The sequence below is a fragment of the Diaphorina citri genome, unplaced genomic scaffold (assembly GCF_000475195.1).
Source record: "Diaphorina citri unplaced genomic scaffold, Diaci psyllid genome assembly version 1.1 scaffold400, whole genome shotgun sequence".
In the NCBI taxonomy this organism is placed as follows: domain Eukaryota; kingdom Metazoa; phylum Arthropoda; class Insecta; order Hemiptera; family Psyllidae; genus Diaphorina; species Diaphorina citri.
This window is the reverse complement of record NW_007377835.1, coordinates 52,986-74,938: the sequence shown is the minus strand read 5'-3', so window position 1 is coordinate 74,938 and position 21,953 is coordinate 52,986. Positions and strand designations below refer to the sequence as shown.

Here is a 21,953-nt window from a genome sequence, read left to right as displayed (position 1 = left end):
GCTCAAACAAATGGAAAGAGTAATGTCAAAAGGATTATACCCGTTGAAAGTTACGTCATATCAGAACCTCAGGCTGGACGAACAACACCGTCCTGGAAAAAGGAGACTCGAGAAATCCGGACGATGAAACGGGAAAATGGACGTGACTTTGATCATGACCAATTTGAACATAGAAACAAATCCGCCAGTAGAACTGATGTTTTTGAAATCCACGAGAAAGCAGCACAAAAGAACGTTCTAGAAAAGAAATCAAGTGATGAATTCCAGGCACAAAAGAAACAGCACAAAGAATCAAATAAGGAATCCAATAACGTTGATTTGAATGGATTCAAAAGACATGCAATGAAATCATGTACGAAAACCAAGAGAGTTCCAAAGAGCAAATCAAAACTCTCTCGAGACCTCTTGCGAAAATTGAAGAAAGTGTTGACGCTGGAAGAAACAAAATCTTCTGCCATTGTTAAAAACGATGACAGTACATCCTGTGCATCTGAGGATTTTGATGCCAATTTTGAGAACGTCGAAAAAGAAGTATTCGCTAAGATTGAACAACTGAAAGCAGCACTCGTCAAAAAGAATACTAATGGAGTAGATGGACGTGTTGCAGATCCTACGAAGAGAACACCTAAGCACAATGATACACTTGGAAAAAATTTGGAAAGGAAACAAGATATTTCAACACCACATGAAGACAATAGAACAGTCGAAAATACTATGAAAACAAAGGTTGACAAAACAACAACACATGAACTCAAAGGAATAGTAGAGCCCCTCAAAACCAGTAACATCAGAGTTAGCCTTAAAGGAACCAATTTCATCTAAGGATTCTAAGGTCGGCCCCTCACTTTCAGTTTTGCACGATGCGATGGGCACAGGCCTGTCTGGCACAAATGAAGGTTAGTGGCCGGCTTAAGGGCTAAGTGGCAAAGAACGAAGAACGCAATAATATACAATTGAAAAGGCCAGGAAATAAAGAGGTTATGGAATTATATTGTCATTAATTTGAGAATTTAACCACACAATAAATAATAAAGTTATAGACTATAGAGGTCGAATTAACTTTGCCTGGCACGCTGGCCCATTACCAAGTATGTAATCCACAAGTAGGTACCTAGATTCATTATTATTTTCCAGTTCACATGAATTTATCTTGCCTGTTACAGCTACGTCGTCTGACAATAACTAATGAAGAGTCAGATACCCATTCCAATGATTGAATACCAACAGCTAACCTGATGAGCTGTGTACTCATATTACAATGAAGATTCACCTATCATAATCAACAAATATGTACCTACCTAGATATCAGTCTTATCTATCTATATGAGTTGTGGAAATCTAAAGTTAAAACCAATTTTCTTATTAATATAATTATTAGAACAAAGTTTCTTAAAAATTTCACCATAGAATTAGCATCTTCTTTAAAGGCAAGAAATAATTTATTTAAATTTATTCCTCTGAAGAGAATTTTATTGATTTTATCCAGGAGATTGAATTAATAAGAAATTTATTCCTCCTATAATTTATTATGAAAGAAATTATAAATAGGTACTTACGAATCTGCCTAATTTCTTTAAAATATCTACATAAGTACCTACATACGTATGAAGCATACAGCATAGGCAAATGTAGACATTCTAAAAAAAAAAAAAACAGAATTTGTTGACTTTATTTTTCTTTAACACATTGCATATCTACGATTATTTCAGGCGCTCATACAAAATGGTATTAGTGGATGTGCCTTGAGTACCAGATTTTCACCACGTTCTATTCAAAAAACCGTTTTAGCTAGGTACGCAAAAAGGGCAAAAAATCCACATTTCCCTTTTTGCACCCAGCTCCTCAATTGTATTAATCAAAGAGATTTTAAAATGAGGTTGACTTCTAGCTCCAACGCTATAATAAGGTTAAGAGAGTAAGCGCCAAATTTACATTTCCCCTGTATTGTGTACTGCGTACGGGCCAATGTGAAGTGTATCCTGACCATCCTTTGTTTGGACAAAAATGTTGGGTTGGCTTGCATGTGGATTTGAAAGTGCAGTGAGATGTTTTCAAGCACTTGTTCTTCACATTGCATTACATAGCTAACCATATGTACTAGGTTTAAATTTTGCCAATGGAACCTCTTGTATACTTTATCAGTAGGATAGATGTATTTCCACTTGCTCATGGATTTCCTCAAAGTTTTTTTTTATTATTTTTATTTTTTATCTAAATCTTTTGAGCATGAACTGAAGTTGTTAATAAACCATGTAATTTCACATTCACTAATGCTTTTGACAACATTTTTCTGCATTGTACTCACGGAATGTTGCCAACTAAAAGGTTCGGCTCTTGCTTTCATGCTCCAAAGATTGTACGAATGTACACGTCCTTAGTCAAGTTCTCTATTATTTTGCTAAGAGATTCAGATTTTTATTGAAAATATATTTTTATTTACCTATATACCTAAGTACTGTGTTTGTTTTGTTCAATTACCTACTTACTGAAACCCTCTTTGAAGTAATTTAAAACTAAGTAAGTAAGTACCTAGTATAAGTTCTTTATTTTTTAGTAAAATATAGATTATGGACAATCATGGTGAATGCTCCAAATTTTCGAAGCCTGCTCTTTAGTAAACAAAAAATTTTCTTGACCTCAAATTCACTACCCAAGTAGGTACCTGTCTTGCTTTTTTTAGGGCTTTATTTTAAGTGGCAGGGTTCTCACTTAAGTACGTGAGCTCTTCCACCCAACCACTGATTTTTCCTATTTGAAAGTATGGCCTTCCATCATCTAAAATCTAAATCCAGCTTTGCCTTTACTTGGTGTAACATGTCCCTTTTTCCATTGCATGACCCTTTACACACATTTTTCTTGCTCGCATGCGGACTCGTATTCGTGAAACATTAGCTCCTGGGATCAGCAGAGAGACGAAAATTAAAAATAAAATTAATTAAAGGAAAGGAATTTTTGTCACAAATGTCGTTCCCTGCTTAATGCGCTACGCTAAATTTCATGACTTGACTTGGTTAATATCTACATACATAGGTAGGTAGGTACCTACAAAAAAACCTTGTTTAGACCTAAATCGGACTTTTCAGCTGGCATTACCAGGACATAATCAAGATATTCTGTTTTATTCTATTATATTCATTTCTTCTCACCTGCTTTGATGAATCCTTGTAGGGGAATTCGGGGAAAACGAACTGGGTTATTTTGGCTCCTGCTGAACTCAAAAGTCCTGCAGTAATCAGGAAACCAACAAGGGCCAATGAATCCATGACTAGATGAAGATACAGTATTTCAGTGTCACTTCTAAAGAGGAATCAATTTTTCTGGGGAATGAGGTTTGTTCTGACTTCTGAACAGATAGGGTTTGTTCTTGGAACGGCTGGCTTTGTCCTATCTTGCTTATCCTTCTGTCTTCGATTTCGGGACGATAAGAAGGCCTCCCGTTGTCACAGGTCCCTGTATCAAACTTATAGAAGAATTTTCCGGGAGCTCTATGGGAAAGATTGATAGAGGCCAAAATGATTGAAATTTTCTTAAATACCTATTTATTTATTTTTTAGGTTGAAAAAATCCAATAGGCATTTGGCACGGGTAAAAAATGTAAAAATAAATGTTTCAAAAGAATTCTCACTAGAAAAAGTCTTGTGTTGGATATTTTTGTTTACAAAATGCTCTTTCTCTCCTCTTTCGTTTCCTTTATTGATTAAAAAGCACGTGAGTGAAATATTAAACACTCTCGGCCTTTGCGCAGGATTTGAATGGAAAATTCAAAAGTTCGAGACACACTAGGTACCTAGGTAGGTAGATAATAGATATTAGATAGTCTTACTTTTTTTTACGAAACTGTACCAACCTAACTGCTAAAAGGTCTTATCATTCCGAAATCGAAGAGAGAAGGAGGGCAGGATAGGAAAAAGCCAATCATTTCGAAAATGGACCTTACCTGTTTAGGATAAAGCTCGCCCCGGGTGGGAATCGAACCCGTTATCTAGTGCTAAAAAGGCAGGCTCGCTACCTTTCAAGCCAACTAGGCTATCTTGTCCGCTCTTTACCTTATCAAATACCATGGTAGAAAGAAGGAAGCTTACGATATCAGGGAAAACTTTAGAGAACGTATAAAGTCCACCTAGCTCAGTCACACAGAGGTAAAGTGACCGAAGACTGTAGAAATGCCTGTGAAAGTGAAGCCAGATATAGGTATTTAGGTAATAAAATGACTGCAGTTTTTTTTTTTTTTTTGTCTGAATATCGATTAATTATTTTTATTTTCTAAACACACTTATCATTTGGGGGAGTCAGCGTAGGTACTTATTTATTATTATCATTATTATTTTTTTTTATTCGCCGTAAAAATCTGCCAAGGCCCGTGAATTTCTCTTTCAAAGTTCTTCCCTATTGTCCACTGTCCTTTAACCTCCTTGAAAATACCCCCCCATCGACAGGTGCTGCTCTCAACGGATTTCATTCCGAACTAAACCAAAATGCAAAATTCGGCCATTTTTGTTTTGTTTTTTGAAAATTTCAAAATGTTGAAATTTTTTGACAAAAAGAAGTGAAGAGACGTAATGCCATTAGATTTTTTTCCTCAATATTTTTTTTATTGAACAATCCAGATCCAGTTAATCAGTTTTTCTCTTTTTCGTGAAGGTTTTTGTTTTTTATTTAGATTCATTTGGTCAGAATTTATACAAACTGGCGGGACTACAAACGTTTCAGCAGGTAAGCTCTCACCCATTTCCCAAATCTTTCAAAGTGTACTCCACAGTATTCATCTGTCAAAATTTGAGGAGAGATATCTTTGTGCCACTGCACGGTTTGAGCCTAAATTACCACTATTTTCACGGAAGGGAAGTTTCACCACATACCTGCCAGCATTATCCCGAGTCACTGTTTTCCGAAAGTGTTCCTCGCATTCCAGTTCCTCTGGACTGTACCTGTTCACTCTAATCAACGAAAACCTTCGCAACGTTTTAACGATTCCTAGACACCGATGGCTCCGTACACTATTGAACGACAGGTGTGATGTGGGACTAAAATTCACTATACTGGCGTTAATTTATGTTCTGTACTTCTGCAAACTGCAAGTGCATGTTTTCCAGTCGGATTCTTTACTCCATATATTTCACTCTGTGAGCAACCATCTTCCGGATTATATGACCAAGATATTCCTCTTCCTAGCGTGCGTGGAGAGAAATTCTCAACTGATTCAAGCCCTCACCAGTCCGATCGAGCGGTGTCCAAATCTCACCGCTGTTGATACCGACTACGACGTTGTGTTGGCGAATTGGAACGCGTTCGGAAGCAACCGGTTTAAAGTATTCCTTGCGCTGAAATATCTGAGTAGAGTGAGTGAGAAAAGGATGCGACATTTCGTTCAGTTCACACTGATCAATGACAATGTACTGTTCACACTCATCAGCATGTTATTGGAGAAACCTCTGGACCAAACCTTCCTCCAACAGATCACTAATATTGTGATGGTGAAGATAAACAAATATAAAACCACCCACATAGCCCGCCCGGGGCGGATTTTATCCTGATGGGATAATGTTCGTTCTCGGACCGGCTGGCTTTCTCCTATCCTGTCTTCCTTCTCTCTTCGATTTCGGGACGATAAGACCATAGCAGTTACAGTTCCCTCTGTCAAACCTCTTTAAAAAAGAGGCTCACAGAAGGTACAAGGTACAAGGTAGGTAACGTTGCAAGCGGTTGGTATTCGGGTGGTTGACTGTCTGAACAATCGCGTGTTGGTGGCTTTTCCGGGGCTCAATCAGGCCGGGTGAGGTTAATACATACATAGGTAGGTAGGTAGGTACATAAAAACCTTGTTTAGACCCAAATTGGACTTTTCAGCTGGCATTACCTGGATATAATCAAGATAATATATTCTGTTTTATTAACCAACCTCAGTGGTGTAGTGGTTAGCGCGGTGGACTTCGGATCTGGAGGTTGGTGGTTCGAGTCCAAGTCAATCCATGAAATTTAGCGTAGTGCATTAAGCAGGGAACGACATTTGTGACAAGCATTTATTATTCTGTTTTATTCTATTCTATTATATCCTATTCTTCTCACCTGCTTTGATGAATCCTTGTAGGGGAATTCGGGGAAAACGAACTGGGTTATTTTGGCTCCGGTTGAACTCAAAAGTCCTGCAGTAATCAGGAAACTAACAAGTGCCAATGGATCCATGACTAGATGAAAATATTTCAGTGTCACTTCTGAAATTATTCTATTATATTCATTTCTTCTCACCTGCTTTGATGAATCCTTGTAGGGGAATTCGGGGAAAACGAACTGGGTTATTTTGGCTCCGGCAGAACTCAAAAGTCCTGCAGTAATCAGGAAACTAACAAGTGCCAATGAATCCATGACTAGATGAAAATTTTTCAGTGTCACTTCTAAAGAGGAATCAATTTTTCTGGGGAATGAGGTTTGTTCTGAACAGATAGGGTTTGTTCTTGGAACGGCTGGCTTTGTCCTATCCTGCTTTCCTTCTGTCTTCGATTTCGGGACGATAAGAAGGCCTCCCGTTGTCACAGGTCCCTCTATCAAACTTATAGAAGAATTTTCCGGGAGCTCTATGGGAAAGATTGATAGAGGCCAAAATGATTGAAATTTTCTTAAATAGGTATTTATTTATTTATTTTTTAGGTTTAAAAAATCCAATAGGCATTTAGCACGGGTAAAAATAAATATTTCAAAAGAATTCTCACTAGAAAAAGTCTTGTGTTGGATATTTTTGTTTACAAAATGCTCTTTCTCTCCTCTTACGTTTCCCTTATTGATTAAAAAGCTTAAAAGCACGTGAGTGAAATATTAAACACTCTCGGCCTTTGCGCAGGATCTGAATGGAAAATGCAAAAGTTCGAGACACACTAGGTAGGTCGGTAGATAATAAATACCTAGTCTTACTTTTTTTTACGAAACTGTACCAACCTAACTGCTAAAAGGTCTTATCATTCCGAAATCGAAGAGAGATGGAGGGCAGGATTGGAAAAAGCCAATCATTTCGCAAACGGACTTATTAACAACATTAATGAACTTGTTGATAATAACAATATAAAGGACTACAAGATCCATGGCCTTGATGTTAACAACAATACAAAAGACAGCATCCAAAATGACAATGCACTTGCAAGTGCAATCAAAAACTTCTGGAAAAGCGCGGCGGACAACATCTTCAAAACCAACGCCATCGGTGATTTAATCAACGAAAACCTTCGCAACGTTTTAACGATCCCTAGACACCGATGGCTCCGTACACTATTGAACGACAGGTGTGATGTGGGACTGAAATTCACTATACTGGCGTTAGTTTATGTCCTGTACTTCTGCAAACTGCAAGTGCATGTTTTCCAGTCGGATTCTTTACTCCATATATTTCACTCTGTGAGCAACCATCTTCCGGATTATATGACCAAGATATTCCTCTTCCTAGCGTGCGTGGAGAGAAATTCTCAACTGATTCAAGCCCTCACCGGTCCGATCGAGCGGTGTCCAAATCTCACCGCTGTTGACACCGACTACGACGTTGTGTTGGCGAATTGGAACGCGTTCGAAAGCAACCGGTTTAAAGTATTCCTTGCGCTGAAATATCTGAGTAGAGTGAGTGAGAAAAGGATGCGACATTTCGTTCAGTTCACACTGATCAATGACAATGTACTGTTCACACTCATCAGCATGTTATTGGAGAAACCTCTGGACCAAACCTTCCTCCAACAGATCACTAATATTGTGATGGTGAAGATAAACAAATATAAAACCACCCACATAGTCGATCATCTGTGGAGTTTGCTGAGTGAGGTGTTGAGGAATTATGATCCGGCGTTCTTCAACAATGTCAAATGCTTTGCGGAACTCTGTCTCGGGAAATTGCCGAGTCTTCTCCAGTTGGAAACTGAGAAGATGGATGCAAGTTCAAAGACAATCATCAATGCAAATGCAAAGACAACCAACTCAAGTTCAACTGGTGACGAAACCCTATTGGTCAGCGATAAACTGAATCGGCTCACTCACATTGGCGAGCTACTGGCGAAATTCCTCCTCAAAGTCAAAATCACCGAAAACAACCTCCCCCTGCTTATGCAACTGGAGACCATGATGTTCCTCATTCTCAAACGAACCAAGACGGTGAACAATAAACGCATCGTTCAGATTAACGCCAACATCACCACACTCATCAGCATGTTATTGGAGAAACCTCTGGACCAAACCTTCCTCCAACAGATCACTAACATTGTGATGGTGAAGATAAACAAAAATAAAACCACCCACATAGTCGACTTTTCCAGTCGGATTCTTTACTCCATATATTTCACTCTGTGAGCAACCATCTTCCGGATTATATGACCAAGATATTCCTCTTCCTAGCATGCGTGGAGAGAAATTCTCAACTGATTCAAGCCCTCACCGGTCCGATCGAGCGGTGTCCAAATCTCACCGCTGTTGACACCGACTACGACGTTGTGTTGGCGAATTGGAACGCGTTCGAAAGCAACCGGTTTAAAGTATTCCTTGCGCTGAAATATCTGAGTAGAGTGAGTGAGAAAAGGATGCGACATTTCGTTCAGTTCACACTGATCAACACTCTGTGAGCAACCATCTTCCGGATTATATGACCAAGATATTCCTCTTCCTAGCGTGCGTGGAGAGAAATTCTCAACTGATTCAAGCCCTCACCAGTCCGATCGAGCGGTGTCCAAATCTCACCGCTGTTGATGTAAATACCTACAACCGAAGTTTTCATTGAATACGAAATAGCAAAGACAAGATGCCTCACCACAGAAGGGTTCATATGGACGATGCGAAACCCAGAAAATGTTTCATTCCCCAGAACAATAGAACCAAATGCAAGCAACCAACTCCCCGATATGATAGACATCTAAGCCGCGCGCTTACTGAACCGAGCGCTATTGAACCTGAAAGAAGTGGAAACGACTTGAAAATTTTCGGAAACGCTGAGCAAAAATCCAGTCTGGCAACAATGGTGAACGAATGTCCAAGTGAATGAGTGTCTGTTCACCCCGAGCGCTGTTTCCCAAACGACACAAAATGTCCTTGTAGGCATCGTAATTTAAATGAGAGTGTTCCCAGTTCCCACTGAGCACGACACGATTTTTTTTCCGAACTTCAAGTGGGAATGGGCCTTAAGCAGGTACCTATAGCTTTTTTATGGGATTTTACCTATACCTACTTACAGGGAACGCTAGACTGTTTCTGGAATGCGCCAGATTATGTGAAGCAAGCGACATGGATGTTCAAAATAGAAGAGCACATGTTGAGAATATTCAGAAACGAAACGAGACCTTGCTGTTCCTGACGGAAAAGAAAGAAACTAACGTAAATACCTACAACCGAAGTTTTCATTGAATACGAAATAGCAAAGACAAGATGCCTCACCACAGAAGGGTTCATATGGACGATGCGACACCCAGAAAATGTTTCATTACCCAGAACAATAGAACCAAATGCAAGCAACCATCTCCCCGATATGATAGACATCTAAGCCGCGCGCTTACTGAACCGAGCGCTAACGAGCGTTCATGTTGGCAAACGCTAGACTGTTTCTGGAATGCGCCAGATTATGTGAAGCAAGCGACATGGATGTTCAAAATAGAAGAACACATGTTGAGAATATTCAGAAACGAAACGAGACCTTGCTGTTCCTGACGGAAAAGAAAGAAACTAATGTGGAAACGATAGAGCAGTCCATCTTCAGCAAAAATATCAACATGATGGCAGACATGGAAACTATCGAGATGGAGACCTGAAGAACCAGTCAGTCGACACATCAAAAAGTATTTCCAAAAGATACCTTGAAAAGAGTGAAAGACGGTATGTCTCTGCTGGTATTTCTGGTCCTAATATTAGGAACGGAATTTGTCAAAGAAGAGTGTGATAGTAAAGTCAGAAAAGAAGCCGGGGATTTGAAAAGCATGAACGAGCATAGCCACGAGATGAAAGAACTACTCCAACTAGTCCTCGCTAACTTCAATGAGAATACCATGCATGAGAATATCAAAACGGGTCTAATGGAATTGGAATATTGGATAGATGCTTTCCAGACAGCATCCATCCTGTTGAAATACTCCAAATGTCGTTCCCTGCTTAATGCGCTACGCTAAATTTCATGACTTGACTTGGTTAATATCTACATACATAGGTAGGTAGGTACCTACATAAAAACCTTGTTTAGACCCAAGTCGGACTTTTCAGCTGGCATTACCTGGATATAATCAAAAAATGTCGTTCCCTGCTTAATGCGCTACGCTAAATTTCATGACTTGACTTGGTTAATATCTACATACATAGGTAGGTAGGTACCTACAAAAAAACCTTGTTTAGACCTAAATCGGACTTTTCAGCTGGCATTACCAGGACATAATCAAGCGAGCATAGCCACGAGATGAAAGAACTGCTCAAACTAGTCCTCGCTAACTTCAATGAGAATACCATGCATGAGAATATCAAAACGGGTGTAATGGAATTGGAATATTGGATAGATGCTTTCCAAACAGCATCCATCCTGTTGAAATACTCAACAGTGAATGAGCTGAAGATGAAACGAATCTTGAGATGTGTTGTGGACATCATGGAGAAATATCAAACCAGGATAATTGACGAAGTTAACAGAGGAAAAGACAACATCCATGGACTTCACTATGTGTTGTGGACATCATGGAGAAATATCAAACCAGGATAATTGACGAAGTTAACAGAGGAAAAGACAACATCCATGGACTTCACTTTAACAATAGGAGTAACAATATCAAAGTTAACAACAATGAATTTGATGTTAACAATAATATAAAGAACAAGATCTATGGACCTGATGCGAGGAACAATATGTTATTCTATTATATTCATTTCTTCTCACCTGCTTTGATGAATCCTTGTAGGGGAATTCGGGGAAAACGAACTGGGTTATTTTGGCTCCTGCTGAACTCAAAAGTCCTGCAGTAATCAGGAAACCAACAAGGGCCAATGAATCCATGACTAGATGAAGATACAGTATTTCAGTGTCACTTCTAAAGAGGAATCAATTTTTCTGGGGAATGAGGTTTGTTCTGACTTCTGAACAGATAGGGTTTGTTCTTGGAACGGCTGGCTTTGTCCTATCTTGCTTATCCTTCTGTCTTCGATTTCGGGACGATAAGAAGGCCTCCCGTTGTCACAGGTCCCTGATTATTATTATTATTATTATTATTATTGTTATTTTTATTCCTTTGTAGTGACAAGTTTTCGTCCATGGTGAATGAAAGAGAGTGATCATATTTTTTTGATATGTCAATAGGTTGCATTTGCATGAATACAATTTCCAATACACTAACCACGTACTGCTTTTTTGAACTTTTCTTAAACACAACATTGTTTACACAAAGATTACTTGCCTGATAATTAGAAATAACAGTACCACCTCATTTTGATAACCTTTAAGCATGCTCTGATCCAAAACTCTAAAACTCTTAACCTAAAATATAGGCAATCTATTAACTAGGAATACTAGGATACTTCTAGAGATCCAAACCTCTAAAAATCTTAATCTAAAATATAGGCAACCTAATTACTAGGAATACTGGGATACTTCTAGAGATCCAAACCTCTAAAACTCTTAATCTAAAATATAGGCAATTTATTAACTCGGATACTTCTAGAGAACTAAACCTCTAAAACTCTTAATCTAAAATATAGGCAATCTATTAACTAGGAATACTAGGATACTTCTAGAGATCCAAACCTCTAAAACTCTTAATCTAAAATATAGGCAATCTATTACCTAGGAACTTGGAATACTAGGATACTTCTAGAGATCCAAACCTCTAAAACTCTTAATCTAAACTAAAGCATAGTCACTCTGTGTTCTAACTAGGATACATCTAGAGATCCAAAGCTACAGGTATCCTCAACCAAGACCTTAACGCCTTAACCAAATGGTCTAGTGATCTAGTTCCACATAGAAATGTGGACCAAGATCATACTGTCGTATATGGAAACATCATTTCTTCATCTTGCGTTCTCATTGCGAGCGATAAACATAAACACTCACGCACTTGAATCCTAAGGCACGAATAGGGTGTACCTACAGTCCTACACGATGTTTGAAATTTTGACTGTCGTAGACCTGACATTTCGGAGGCCTAAATACTATATCTATTTATCTATGTAGGTACTTGTACAAGAAATAAATACATACACATTTATCCGAGAGGCACAGTTAGGTCCGTATCCAGGATTTTGGCGGGGGGGAGGCGATAGTCGAAACAGTGAGGAAGATGTAGGTAATCCATACAGTGAGAAAGGGGGGGGATGCTCGAAATTTTCGGAGTCTGGCCTACAATAAAGGAGAAAAATGAAATTGAGGGGGGGGGGAGCTTCATATGTTTTTCTTTCTCCTCCTTCTCCTTCTTCTTCTTCGTCCTTCTCCTTCTTCTTCGTCCTTCTCCTTCTTCTTCTTCCTCCTCCTCCTTCTCCTTCTTCTTTCTCCTCCTCCTCCTCCTTCTCCTTCCTCCTCCTTCTCCTTCGTCCACCTTCTCCTTCTTCTTCCTCCTCTTTTTTTTCCTTTTTAAAAACCTTTTTGTTTTTTCAAGAAGCTCTATAGAACGGAAAAATGCTTCAAGTGGTTCATAATGGAGAGCACGTCCTATTTCTATTTGCCTGGAGCGGGAATTGCTCTGCGGTTAGGTTGCACACGAAATGTTTTCACAAATATTTACTTTGTAGCGCGGGAAAACACATGTTAAATTCCTAACCTCTGGGTAATATTTAACGCACACCTTAATGTACAGGGTGTCCCCAAAAAGGAAATACCTATCCTTTTTCTCTCTCTGTCTCTCTTCCTCCCTCCTTCCTCTCCTCTTTCTCTCCTCCTCCCCACTTCTTACTTTCTTCTCCCTTTTCCTCTCTTTCTCTTCTTTTCTTCCTCGTTTTTCTCTCTCTGCCTCTCTCCTTCTTTTCTTCCTTCCACTCTCCTTCTACTTAATAATAATAATAGTGCTTATTTATACTGCCGCGGGAATTGCTCTGCGGTTAGGTTGCACACGAAATGTTTTCACAAATATTTACTTTGTAGCGCGGGAAAACACATGTTAAATTCCTATATGGTTTTCCTCGATCTAAATGGTTTTCCTAACTATGGTGTAGGGTTTCAAGTAGTTTTGTCTGAAAATATTAAAATAATGTAACTGGAGGAACTACTTCGGTGGTGTAGTGGTCGGGACACTCGCCTGGTAATCAGGAGGGCGTGGGTTCAATCCCGTCCGAGGTGGGGAATTTTATCCTGAACATTATTTAAGTTTGAGAATTTGACCACAGTATAGTAGTAGTCTACGGCTGGATTAAAGGGACACTTTTTTTCCAAGTTATTTATACTGCCCGCATAGGACTGATAAGTCCCTTTACTCCAGCAGTAGGCTACTACTATTATTGTGGTCAAATTCTCAAATTATATTGAGGATAAAATTCCATACCTCGGCTGGGATTGAACCCACGCCCTCCTGTTTACCAGGCGAGCGCCTTGACCACTACACCACCGCGGCAGGTACTTCTCCTGTTTTCTCTCTTTCTTTTATTTTTGTCCTCTCTATCCTTCTACCCTCTTCTCTCATCCCTCTCTTCCCCTCTCTTCTCTCTTCCCCTCTCTTGCCCTCTCTTCTCTCTTCCCCTCTCTTGCCCTCTCTTCTCTCTTCCCTTCTCTTCTCCTCTCTTCTCCCTTCTCCTCTCTTGCCCTCTCTTCTCTCTTCCCCTCTCTTCTCCTCTCTTCCCCTCTCTTCATCTCATGAGTATAAGCCGATCTAAAGGCTCTTTTATGTTCCTACGCTCAGTCCGGAGTCCGTAATGCTATTCCCTCTCTTCTTTTCTTTCGTCCTCTCCTTCTCCTCTCTTCATCTCATGAGCATAAGCCTATCTAAAGGCTCTTTTATGTTCCTACGCTCAGTCCGGAGTCCGTAATGCCTACCAGTGTTTTTCAGCGAAAATTTCCCTCTTTTTCCCCTCCTTTGGTCTCCCTCCAAGCTTGTGTAATAGGATTGGAGCTCAGCAATATTGTGCTTTGAATAGAAAAGCTTACGGGGAGGCCTTTGAAATTTTCCTGGCCTGCCTTTTTTTATGCTCGTCTGCGCCTTTGAAGCGTTCTTAGTTCTGTTTTTTTTCATGATAAGCCTTTGTGAATGAAAAAATATAATGATAATTAATAAACTGAAAGTATATCCTAGTATGTGTTTTATCTAGTTGGTAATTCCCTCTTTATTTCTAGAGATCCAAACCTCTAAAACTCTTAATCTAAAATATAGGCAATCTATTAACTAGGAATACTAGGATACTTCTAGAGATCCAAAGCTACAGGTATCCCCAACCAAGACCTTAACCAAATGGTCTAGCTAGTGATCTAGTTCCACATAGAAATGTGGACCAAGATCATATTGTCGTATATGGAAAGATCATTTCTTCATCTTGCGTTCTCATTGCGAGCGATAAACACTCACGCACTTGAATCCTAAGGCACGAATAGGGTGTACCTACACGGTGTTTGAAATTTTGACTGTCGTAGACCTGACATTTCGGAGGCCTAAATACTATATCTATTTATCTATGTACTTGTACAAGAAATAAATATGTACATAGATATTTATCCGAGAGGCACAGTTAGGTCCGCATCCAGGATTTTGGCGGGGGGAGGGGGAAGGCGATAGTCGAAACAGTGAGGAAGATGTAGGTAATCCATACAGCGAGAAAGGGGGGGGGGGATGCTCGAAATTTTCGAAGTCTGGCCTACAATAAAGGAGAAAAATGAAACTTAGTGAATGGATAGCAAATATATGGTTGGTTTGCATTAGATATACGAATGGGTAGCATTAGATATATGGATGGGTAGCACTAAACATATGAATGGATAGCAAATATATGGTTGGTTTGCATTAGATATACGAATGGGTAGCATTAGATATATGGATGGGTAGCACTAAACATATGAATGGATAGCAAATATATGGTTGGTTTGCATTAGATATACGAATGGGTAGCATTAGATATATGGATGGGTAGCACTAAACATATGAATGGATAGCAAATATATGGTTGGTTTGCATTAGATATACGAATGGGTAGCATTAGATATATGGATGGGTAGCACTAAACATATGAATGGATAGCAAATATATGGTTGGTTTGCATTAGATATACGAATGGGTAGCATTAGATATATGGATGGGTAGCACTAAACATATGAATGGATAGCAAATATATGGTTGGTTTGCATTAGATATACGAATGGGTAGCATTAGATATATGGATGGGTAGCACTAAACATATGAATGGATAGCAAATATATGGTTGGTTTGCATTAGATATACGAATGGGTAGCATTAGATATATGGATGGGTAGCACTAAACATATGAATGGATAGCAAATATATGGTTGGTTTGCATTAGATATACGAATGGGCAGCATTAGATATATGGATGGGTAGCACTAAACATATGAATGGATAGCAAATATATGGTTGGTTTGCATTAGATATACGAATGGGCAGCATTAGATATATGGATGGGTAGCACTAAACATATGAATGGATAGCAAATATATGGTTTTAATCATCTCGTAGAAATCGGGGATGATGTAAAGAACTGGTTTACCCAAAAAATGAATGAATGCTGCTTTCTTGTACAAAATGAATGGAAGTTCAAGCCTACGTGTAGTCTTGTTTCTCTCTCTAACAGCATCTCTGCTGCACTTTTGCATTTTGTACTAAAACATACCTATTTTTTTCTGTACATTACTCCACATTAGTACCTTTTAGTCCAAGTTCAAGCCTACGTGTAGTCTTGTTTCTCTCTCTAACAGCATCTCTGCTGCACTTTTGCATTTTGTACTAAAACATACCTATTTTTACTGTACATTACTCCACATTAGTACTTTTTAGTTTAAGTAGTAAAAAGTTGGAAAAACGCTTGAAATGTCTGGAATTCCTGGCGAAGATTAAATTCAAAGGTTGCATCAGGATAGCAGGAAACTTGGGCGGATGTCGATAAATTACAGCCCAGGTGTGACAGGAAAGAAATATACAGGTGTACCAGGGATGCGGGGAATGGAGAATTAGTGGTAGTGAAACAAGGAGGAAAAGGGGGAGGGAGTGATAAAAACAGGAAGAAAGAGGCATAAAGGGAAGAAGAAAAGATATAAAAATCTGGTGTGAACATCACACGACTTCCCTCATCCTATTGAATGACGCTTATTTTGGGTGTTCTTGTTCTTATAGCCAAACTTTTACAATATCTCTAACCGTTTAGTCGGTATAGCTGAAAACCGCCAAAAAAACGGTCAAAAACCGCCAAAAAGCGGTCAATATACCGCCAACCGCAGCACCTATCTCAACCAAACGCATCCTTGTCACATTTGTAAACTACATACCAAATTTCAAGTCTCTAGCTCTTCTCGTTTTCGAGATATTTTTTTTACAGACAGACACACACACGGACCAATGGCTGAAACTTTGGATTTAGGCTCTAGGGACCTCAAAACGTGTTTTGGCACTAAAAATAGGACCAATGGCTGAAACTTTGGATTTAGGCTCGGACCTCAAAACGTGTTTTGGCACTAAAAACTGACCATCGAAATTTTGACCCGATTACATTACTTTCCTTCCTATAGGATAAGGAAAGTAAAAAGAGAAGGAATTCCTATAGAAAAGGAGAGAAAATGTAGGGATAGAGAGAGAAAGAGAAAAGAAATTAAGAGGTAAGAGAAAAGGGGAAGAAAGAAGAGATTTTAATAGAAGAGAAGGGAGAAGGTAAAATGAGGGAGAGAGAGAAAAGAGACGAGAAGGAGAGAGAGGGACGACATAAAGAGAATGAGAGACGATAAAAGAAGAAAGGAACGTACCTAAAAGGAAAGAATAGGGAAGAAGGATTTATAAATGAGAAGGATGTGGGAGAGAGCCATAACAATATCACCAAAGAAGAAAGAATGTTGGTAAAAGGGAAAGGAGAAAGAAGGAAAAATAATAGGGAAAAGAGAAAATATAGGATTAGCACTAAATATATGGATGTGTAGCAAATATATGGTTGGTTTGCATTAGATATACGAATGGGCAGCATTAGATATATGGATGTGTAGGAAATATATGGTTGGTTTGCATTAGATATACGAATGGGCAGCATTAGATATATGGATGTGTAGTACTAAACATATGAATGGATAGCAAATATATGGTTGGTTTGTGCTGATTTAATCAGTCAGATCAGCATTTTGTGCTGATTTAATGCACGGATTTTGAACGAATTCATTGAAGAATCTAAAGAATGGAACGTGAAGGAAGGAACAAGAACACAAAAAGGAAAACCATGAAGAAATAATCAAACAAAATTCTAACCCTTACATAACACATACGTACACACTTCACATGGCGCAGTCAACTTCGGGGGGAAAAGTAGAACAGACGACCAAGGGTGTCTCACTTATAAGTGCGGCATGTAAAAAAAATTAGGATCACTGTCACACTCATACGTGCGACGTGGCACTCAAAGTGTTTTAAACAAAATTCTAACCCTTACACAACACATACGTACACATACATACTTCACATGGCGCAGTCAACTTCGGGGAGAAAAGTAGAACAGACGGCAGAAAAAAGAGGCAAAATCTACGAGAACAAAAGCTTTTGAATTCAAAATTGGACTTGTATGAAAGCACGGAAGGGCAGTTAGTCCCTCAGGGGGGCCTCCGAGGGGGAAAAAAAGGGAAAGCCGGAAAACTCACGAAAAAAGCGAGGGGGGAAAGGGCGGAGAGGGAAAAAAAGCTGAAATCCGTTCCCTATTGTTCTTGAAGAACATTTTCATCATATAAAAAGTAAACTTGAGATTTTTCATTTTATTAAGGGCCCCTTCTCCCTCGAGACCATAAAAACGAAAAAGAAAGGAATGTACCTAAAAGGAAAGAAGGATTTATAAATGAGAAGGATGTGGGAGAGAGCCATAACAATATCACCTCTGAATTGCTTTGTTCCTGGCTCAAAACGTGTTGGAATGTATTGTGCTCCCCTAAATCTCCCACTCTTCCCATTCGGTTCTTGAAGAACATTTTCATCATATAAAAAGTAAACTTGAGATTTTTCATTTTATTAAGGGCCCCTTCTCCCTCGAAACTTTCTCCCTTTTCCCTCCAACTTTCTCCCACGTCCTGCATCAAGTTTCTCCCTTTTTCCCTCTTGCGATCTCCTGTTTTGTTTGAAAAATTCCCTTCTTTCCCTCTCTCTCTCTCTCTCCCCCCTCTCTCTCTCCCCCCCTCTCTCTCCCCCTCTCCCCCTCCCTCCCTCTCCTCTTCCCATTCCCCTCATTTGAGAAAATCTCCCTCCATAACCCCTCCTTATTCCCCTTTTCACAAAAAATCCCTTTCTCATTCCTCTTTCTTGGTTCTTGTACCTCGGAACCACTTTCGCATTACTTCGAGGCACATTCTTTTAAATATTTAGATCCATGCCTTGTAAGGCAGTTTTCCCCCGGGCGGGAAACTTGATATCCTAAACAGTTAAGGTTCGTTCTCGGAACGTCTGGCCTTCTCTCATCCTGCCCTCTTCTCGATTTTGAGACGATAAGACCTCGGTTACTGTTCCTTTTCCTTTTTTACCATTTCACCTCTTCTAATTTCGCTTCCACTCCACTCCTTGACAGTGGCGTGAAAGCAGTCTCTCATTAGTTGAGGCATTTTTTTTTTTTTTAGATTTTCCTTTTTTACCATTTCACCTCTTCTAATTTCGCTTCCACTCCACTCCTTGACAGTGGCGTGAAAGCAGTCTCTCATTAGTTGAGACTTGAGGCATTCTGGCAGAGCTACGAATTTGACGTTATGCAGACACTGACAGGATAGTTGAGAGGCGGTAGTTTTTGTACTGAAATTCTGGCCAGATTCTCGTTCCTTCGTGTGTTACACTTGATCTTTCGTGACCACAAGTTGCAGGAGACTTGGGATGGAAGAACTCTATGATTGTGTTATTTCCCCTGATTTCGAGTGTTGGGACGCTATATTAAAGTGTCTGATACTTATACCAGAGTTCCGGAACCCGGTCACTCGATTGGGCTTCCGACAGTTTTTTTCTCAGTGTGAACATCAAATTTTGTACATTGTGTTGGATTAACCTTATCCCATCAGGATAAAATCCGCCCCGGGCGGGAATCGGACCCGCGGCCTAGCGCTTACAAGGCAAACGCACTACCAACTAAGCTAAGTAGGTTGGCAGTTGAGGCATTCTGGCAGAGCTACAAATTTGACGTAATGCAGACACTGACAGGATAGTTGATAGTTGAGAGGCGGTAGTTTTTGTACTGAAATTCTGGCCAGATTCTCGTTCCTTCGTGTGTTACACTTGATCTTTCGTGACCACAAGTTGCAGGAGACTTGGGACTTGGGATGGAAGAACTCTATGATTGTGTTATTTCCCCTGATTTCGAGTGTTGGGATGCTATATTAAAGTGTCTGATACTTATACCAGAGTTCCGGAACCCGGTCACTCGATTGGGCTTCCGACAGTTTTTTTCTCAGTGTGTACATCAAATTTTATACATTGTGTTGGACTAACAAGTTTTTGTACTGAAATTCTGGCCAGATTCTCGTTCCTTCGTGTGTTACACTTGATCTTTCGTGACCACAAGTTGCAGGAGACTTGGGGTGGAAGAACTCTATGATTGTGTTATTTCCCCTGATTTCGAGTGTTGGGACGCTATATTAAAGTGTCTGATATTTATACCAGAGTTCCGGAACCCGGTCACTCGATTGGGCTTCCGACAGTTTTTCTCTCAGTGTGTACATCAAATTTTATACATTGTGTTGGACTAACATTATCCGATTCACCAGAAGGTTGGCACTAAAAACTGACCATCGAAATTTTGACCCGATTACATTACTTTCCTTCCTATAGGATAAGGAAAGTAAAAAGAGAAGGGATTGCTATAGAAAAGAAGAGAAAATGTAGGGATAGAGAGAGAGAAAGAGAGAAGAAATTAAGAGGTAAGAGAAAAGGAAAAGGGGAAGAAAGAAGAGATAAAGAGAAGAGAAGGGAGAAAATGATTGAGATTTGGAAGCTATTATCAGACACCTACATATCACACAGAAGTCGTGGACAGATGTCTAGGGCTTCCTAAACTTAAAGTTTCATCCAGTTTACAGGACAAATTGAACGAAATCCACGGAACAAATTAAATTTTCACAAAAGTTGCTACTGGGATTCGAACCACAGACCCTTCGGTTAATTAACCGACTATACTATGAAGACTTTGGGTCCAAAGGTAGAAACACACTACGCTCACGTCTCGTGAGCTCATGAGGATTTAGAAAGATGTAGGCAGTGTTGCTATCATGAACGAAATCACCTACAATATTATGGGAGAACTGTGAACTACATCTTTCTGACTACCCATGAGCTCACGTGACGTGAGCACAGTGTGTTCCTATTCCTACCTTTAGTAACACTTGGAGAGAATCTCTCTAACCTGCCTTGGTGGTGTAGTGGTTAAGACGCTCGCCTGGTAAACAGGAGGGCGTGGGTTCAACCCCAGCTCTTCAGTCCTTTTCAAGTAACAATTAGGCATTATTATTATTAGTATTATTATTATTATTATAATTATTTTCAGGTCCCAAATTTGGAATCCCTAGATAAAAATAAATGATATAAATAATTTTGAATGAAAAAATAGATAGTAATGAAAGAAAAAATAGAGAGCTCACACGCTTCGTATTATAGTAACCTTGGATGTCCCTTGTAAGGAGATCGCTCATTAACAAGTCAGCCTCTGGGTAATCTCTAACGCACACCTTAATATACAGGGTATCCCCCAACGTAAAATTCCTGCCTTGTTCCTCTTAATCTTAATGAGACAGCTTTCAGAATTGAGAACTCAGTCCTCACTCTCACCCAGCTCAGCACATGCCCATACGTTTTTTTCTACTTTTCGCTCAAAACTAATGCAATGTTGAACAAACCAGAGGTGTGAAGGACGCCCTCAAATCCTCCGCAGCAGTGTTGTACTTCAAATGTTTTTCTTGAGCATGCCTCTTCGCGATTGTATTCCAAGTTTGAGAAGAGTAGGACGGAGCGTCAGCATTCGATGGATTGTTTGTAATTCCCTGCTTCTAGGTCTCGGAGTTTGTTTGATGTTGTTCCGTCACAGAGAGAAAACCTACGTTGGAGAAAAAGAAAGAAGAGCAAAGCATTGCAAGGAAAGAAAGAAACATGGAAATAAGAGAACTAAGGAGGAACAGAAGAAATGGACGTATAAGGAATATTAAAAGAAGTACGGAGAGAAAGATACACAAAAAGTATTGAAAAAGTTACTCGAGAAAGAAAGAAAAGTAAAGAAATGTATACGCCCAGGAAGATGTATGGAAAGTAAAGAAAGAAGAAATATAAAAAAGGAGAAGAAAATCTATTGTCAGAAAGAAACATAGAAAGTAGAAAGCTATAGAGAGGAAACACAGGAAGGAAAAGAGATGGACGGACAGGAATCGAATAACAAATCGCTCTCCATAAATAACGAAACTAGATGAAAAAAAAGAAGGAAGTGAAAAGAGAATGAGAAGGAGGAGAAAGGAGCAGAAGAAGGGAAAGAGGAAGAGGAGGATGAGGAAGAAGGAAGTGTGGAGAGGGAGAAAAATGGAAATCAATCCCCCAATCGTCGATAAGTCTACGTCATGCAAATGTCGAACACCAGGAAGCACGTACAAATGGCACATTAGGGACCGCTGCCCCCCGTGTCGGTGCCAGAGAGAAATTGAAATGATTCCCATTGATATCCTAATGGGTAGCATTTGATATATGGATGGGTAGGTGGACACTCATTGCTATGTTGAAAGCCCAGATGAGGATTGCCTTCTTTGATCTATCAATGCTCCTGTGTTTTGCTAGCCATTCCTCGTAAGTGGCATCAGATCTTTGCACTTTTATAGTATTTTCACTGATAGTCCTTTTCTTTTT

At 39.5% G+C, this 21,953-nt stretch overlaps 2 protein-coding genes across 2 annotated transcripts in view; both read left to right on the top strand.

Moving 5' to 3' along the window:
• The first annotated feature begins 4,538 nt into the window (after window positions 1-4,538).
• Window positions 4,539-21,953, top strand: part of LOC103508446 (E3 ubiquitin-protein ligase Mdm2-like) — a 36,054-nt gene continuing 18,639 nt past the window's right edge. Inside the window, exon 1 of the mRNA XM_008472989.3 lies at window positions 4,539-4,713. The gene's annotated coding sequence lies outside the window, so the exon portion shown is untranslated. The remainder of the gene's footprint in view (window positions 4,714-21,953) is intronic.
• LOC113467082 lies at window positions 9,831-10,696 on the top strand. The gene is made up of 2 exons (XM_026823050.1): window positions 9,831-9,950; window positions 10,400-10,696. The coding sequence occupies exons 1-2, from the start codon at window positions 9,831-9,833 to the stop codon at window positions 10,694-10,696; spliced, it is 417 nt and encodes a 138-aa protein (XP_026678851.1).

Bases quoted from the DNA above. Each gene is read 5' to 3' on its own strand.
- LOC113467082 (XM_026823050.1), top strand. From the start codon at position 9,831: ATGTCTCTGCTGGTATTTCTGGTCCTAATATTAGGAACGGAATTTGTC. The intron at 9,951-10,399 runs ATGAAAGAACTA...CATAGCCACGAG, and splicing joins TGAACGAGCATAGCCACGAG to ATGAAAGAACTGCTCAAACT.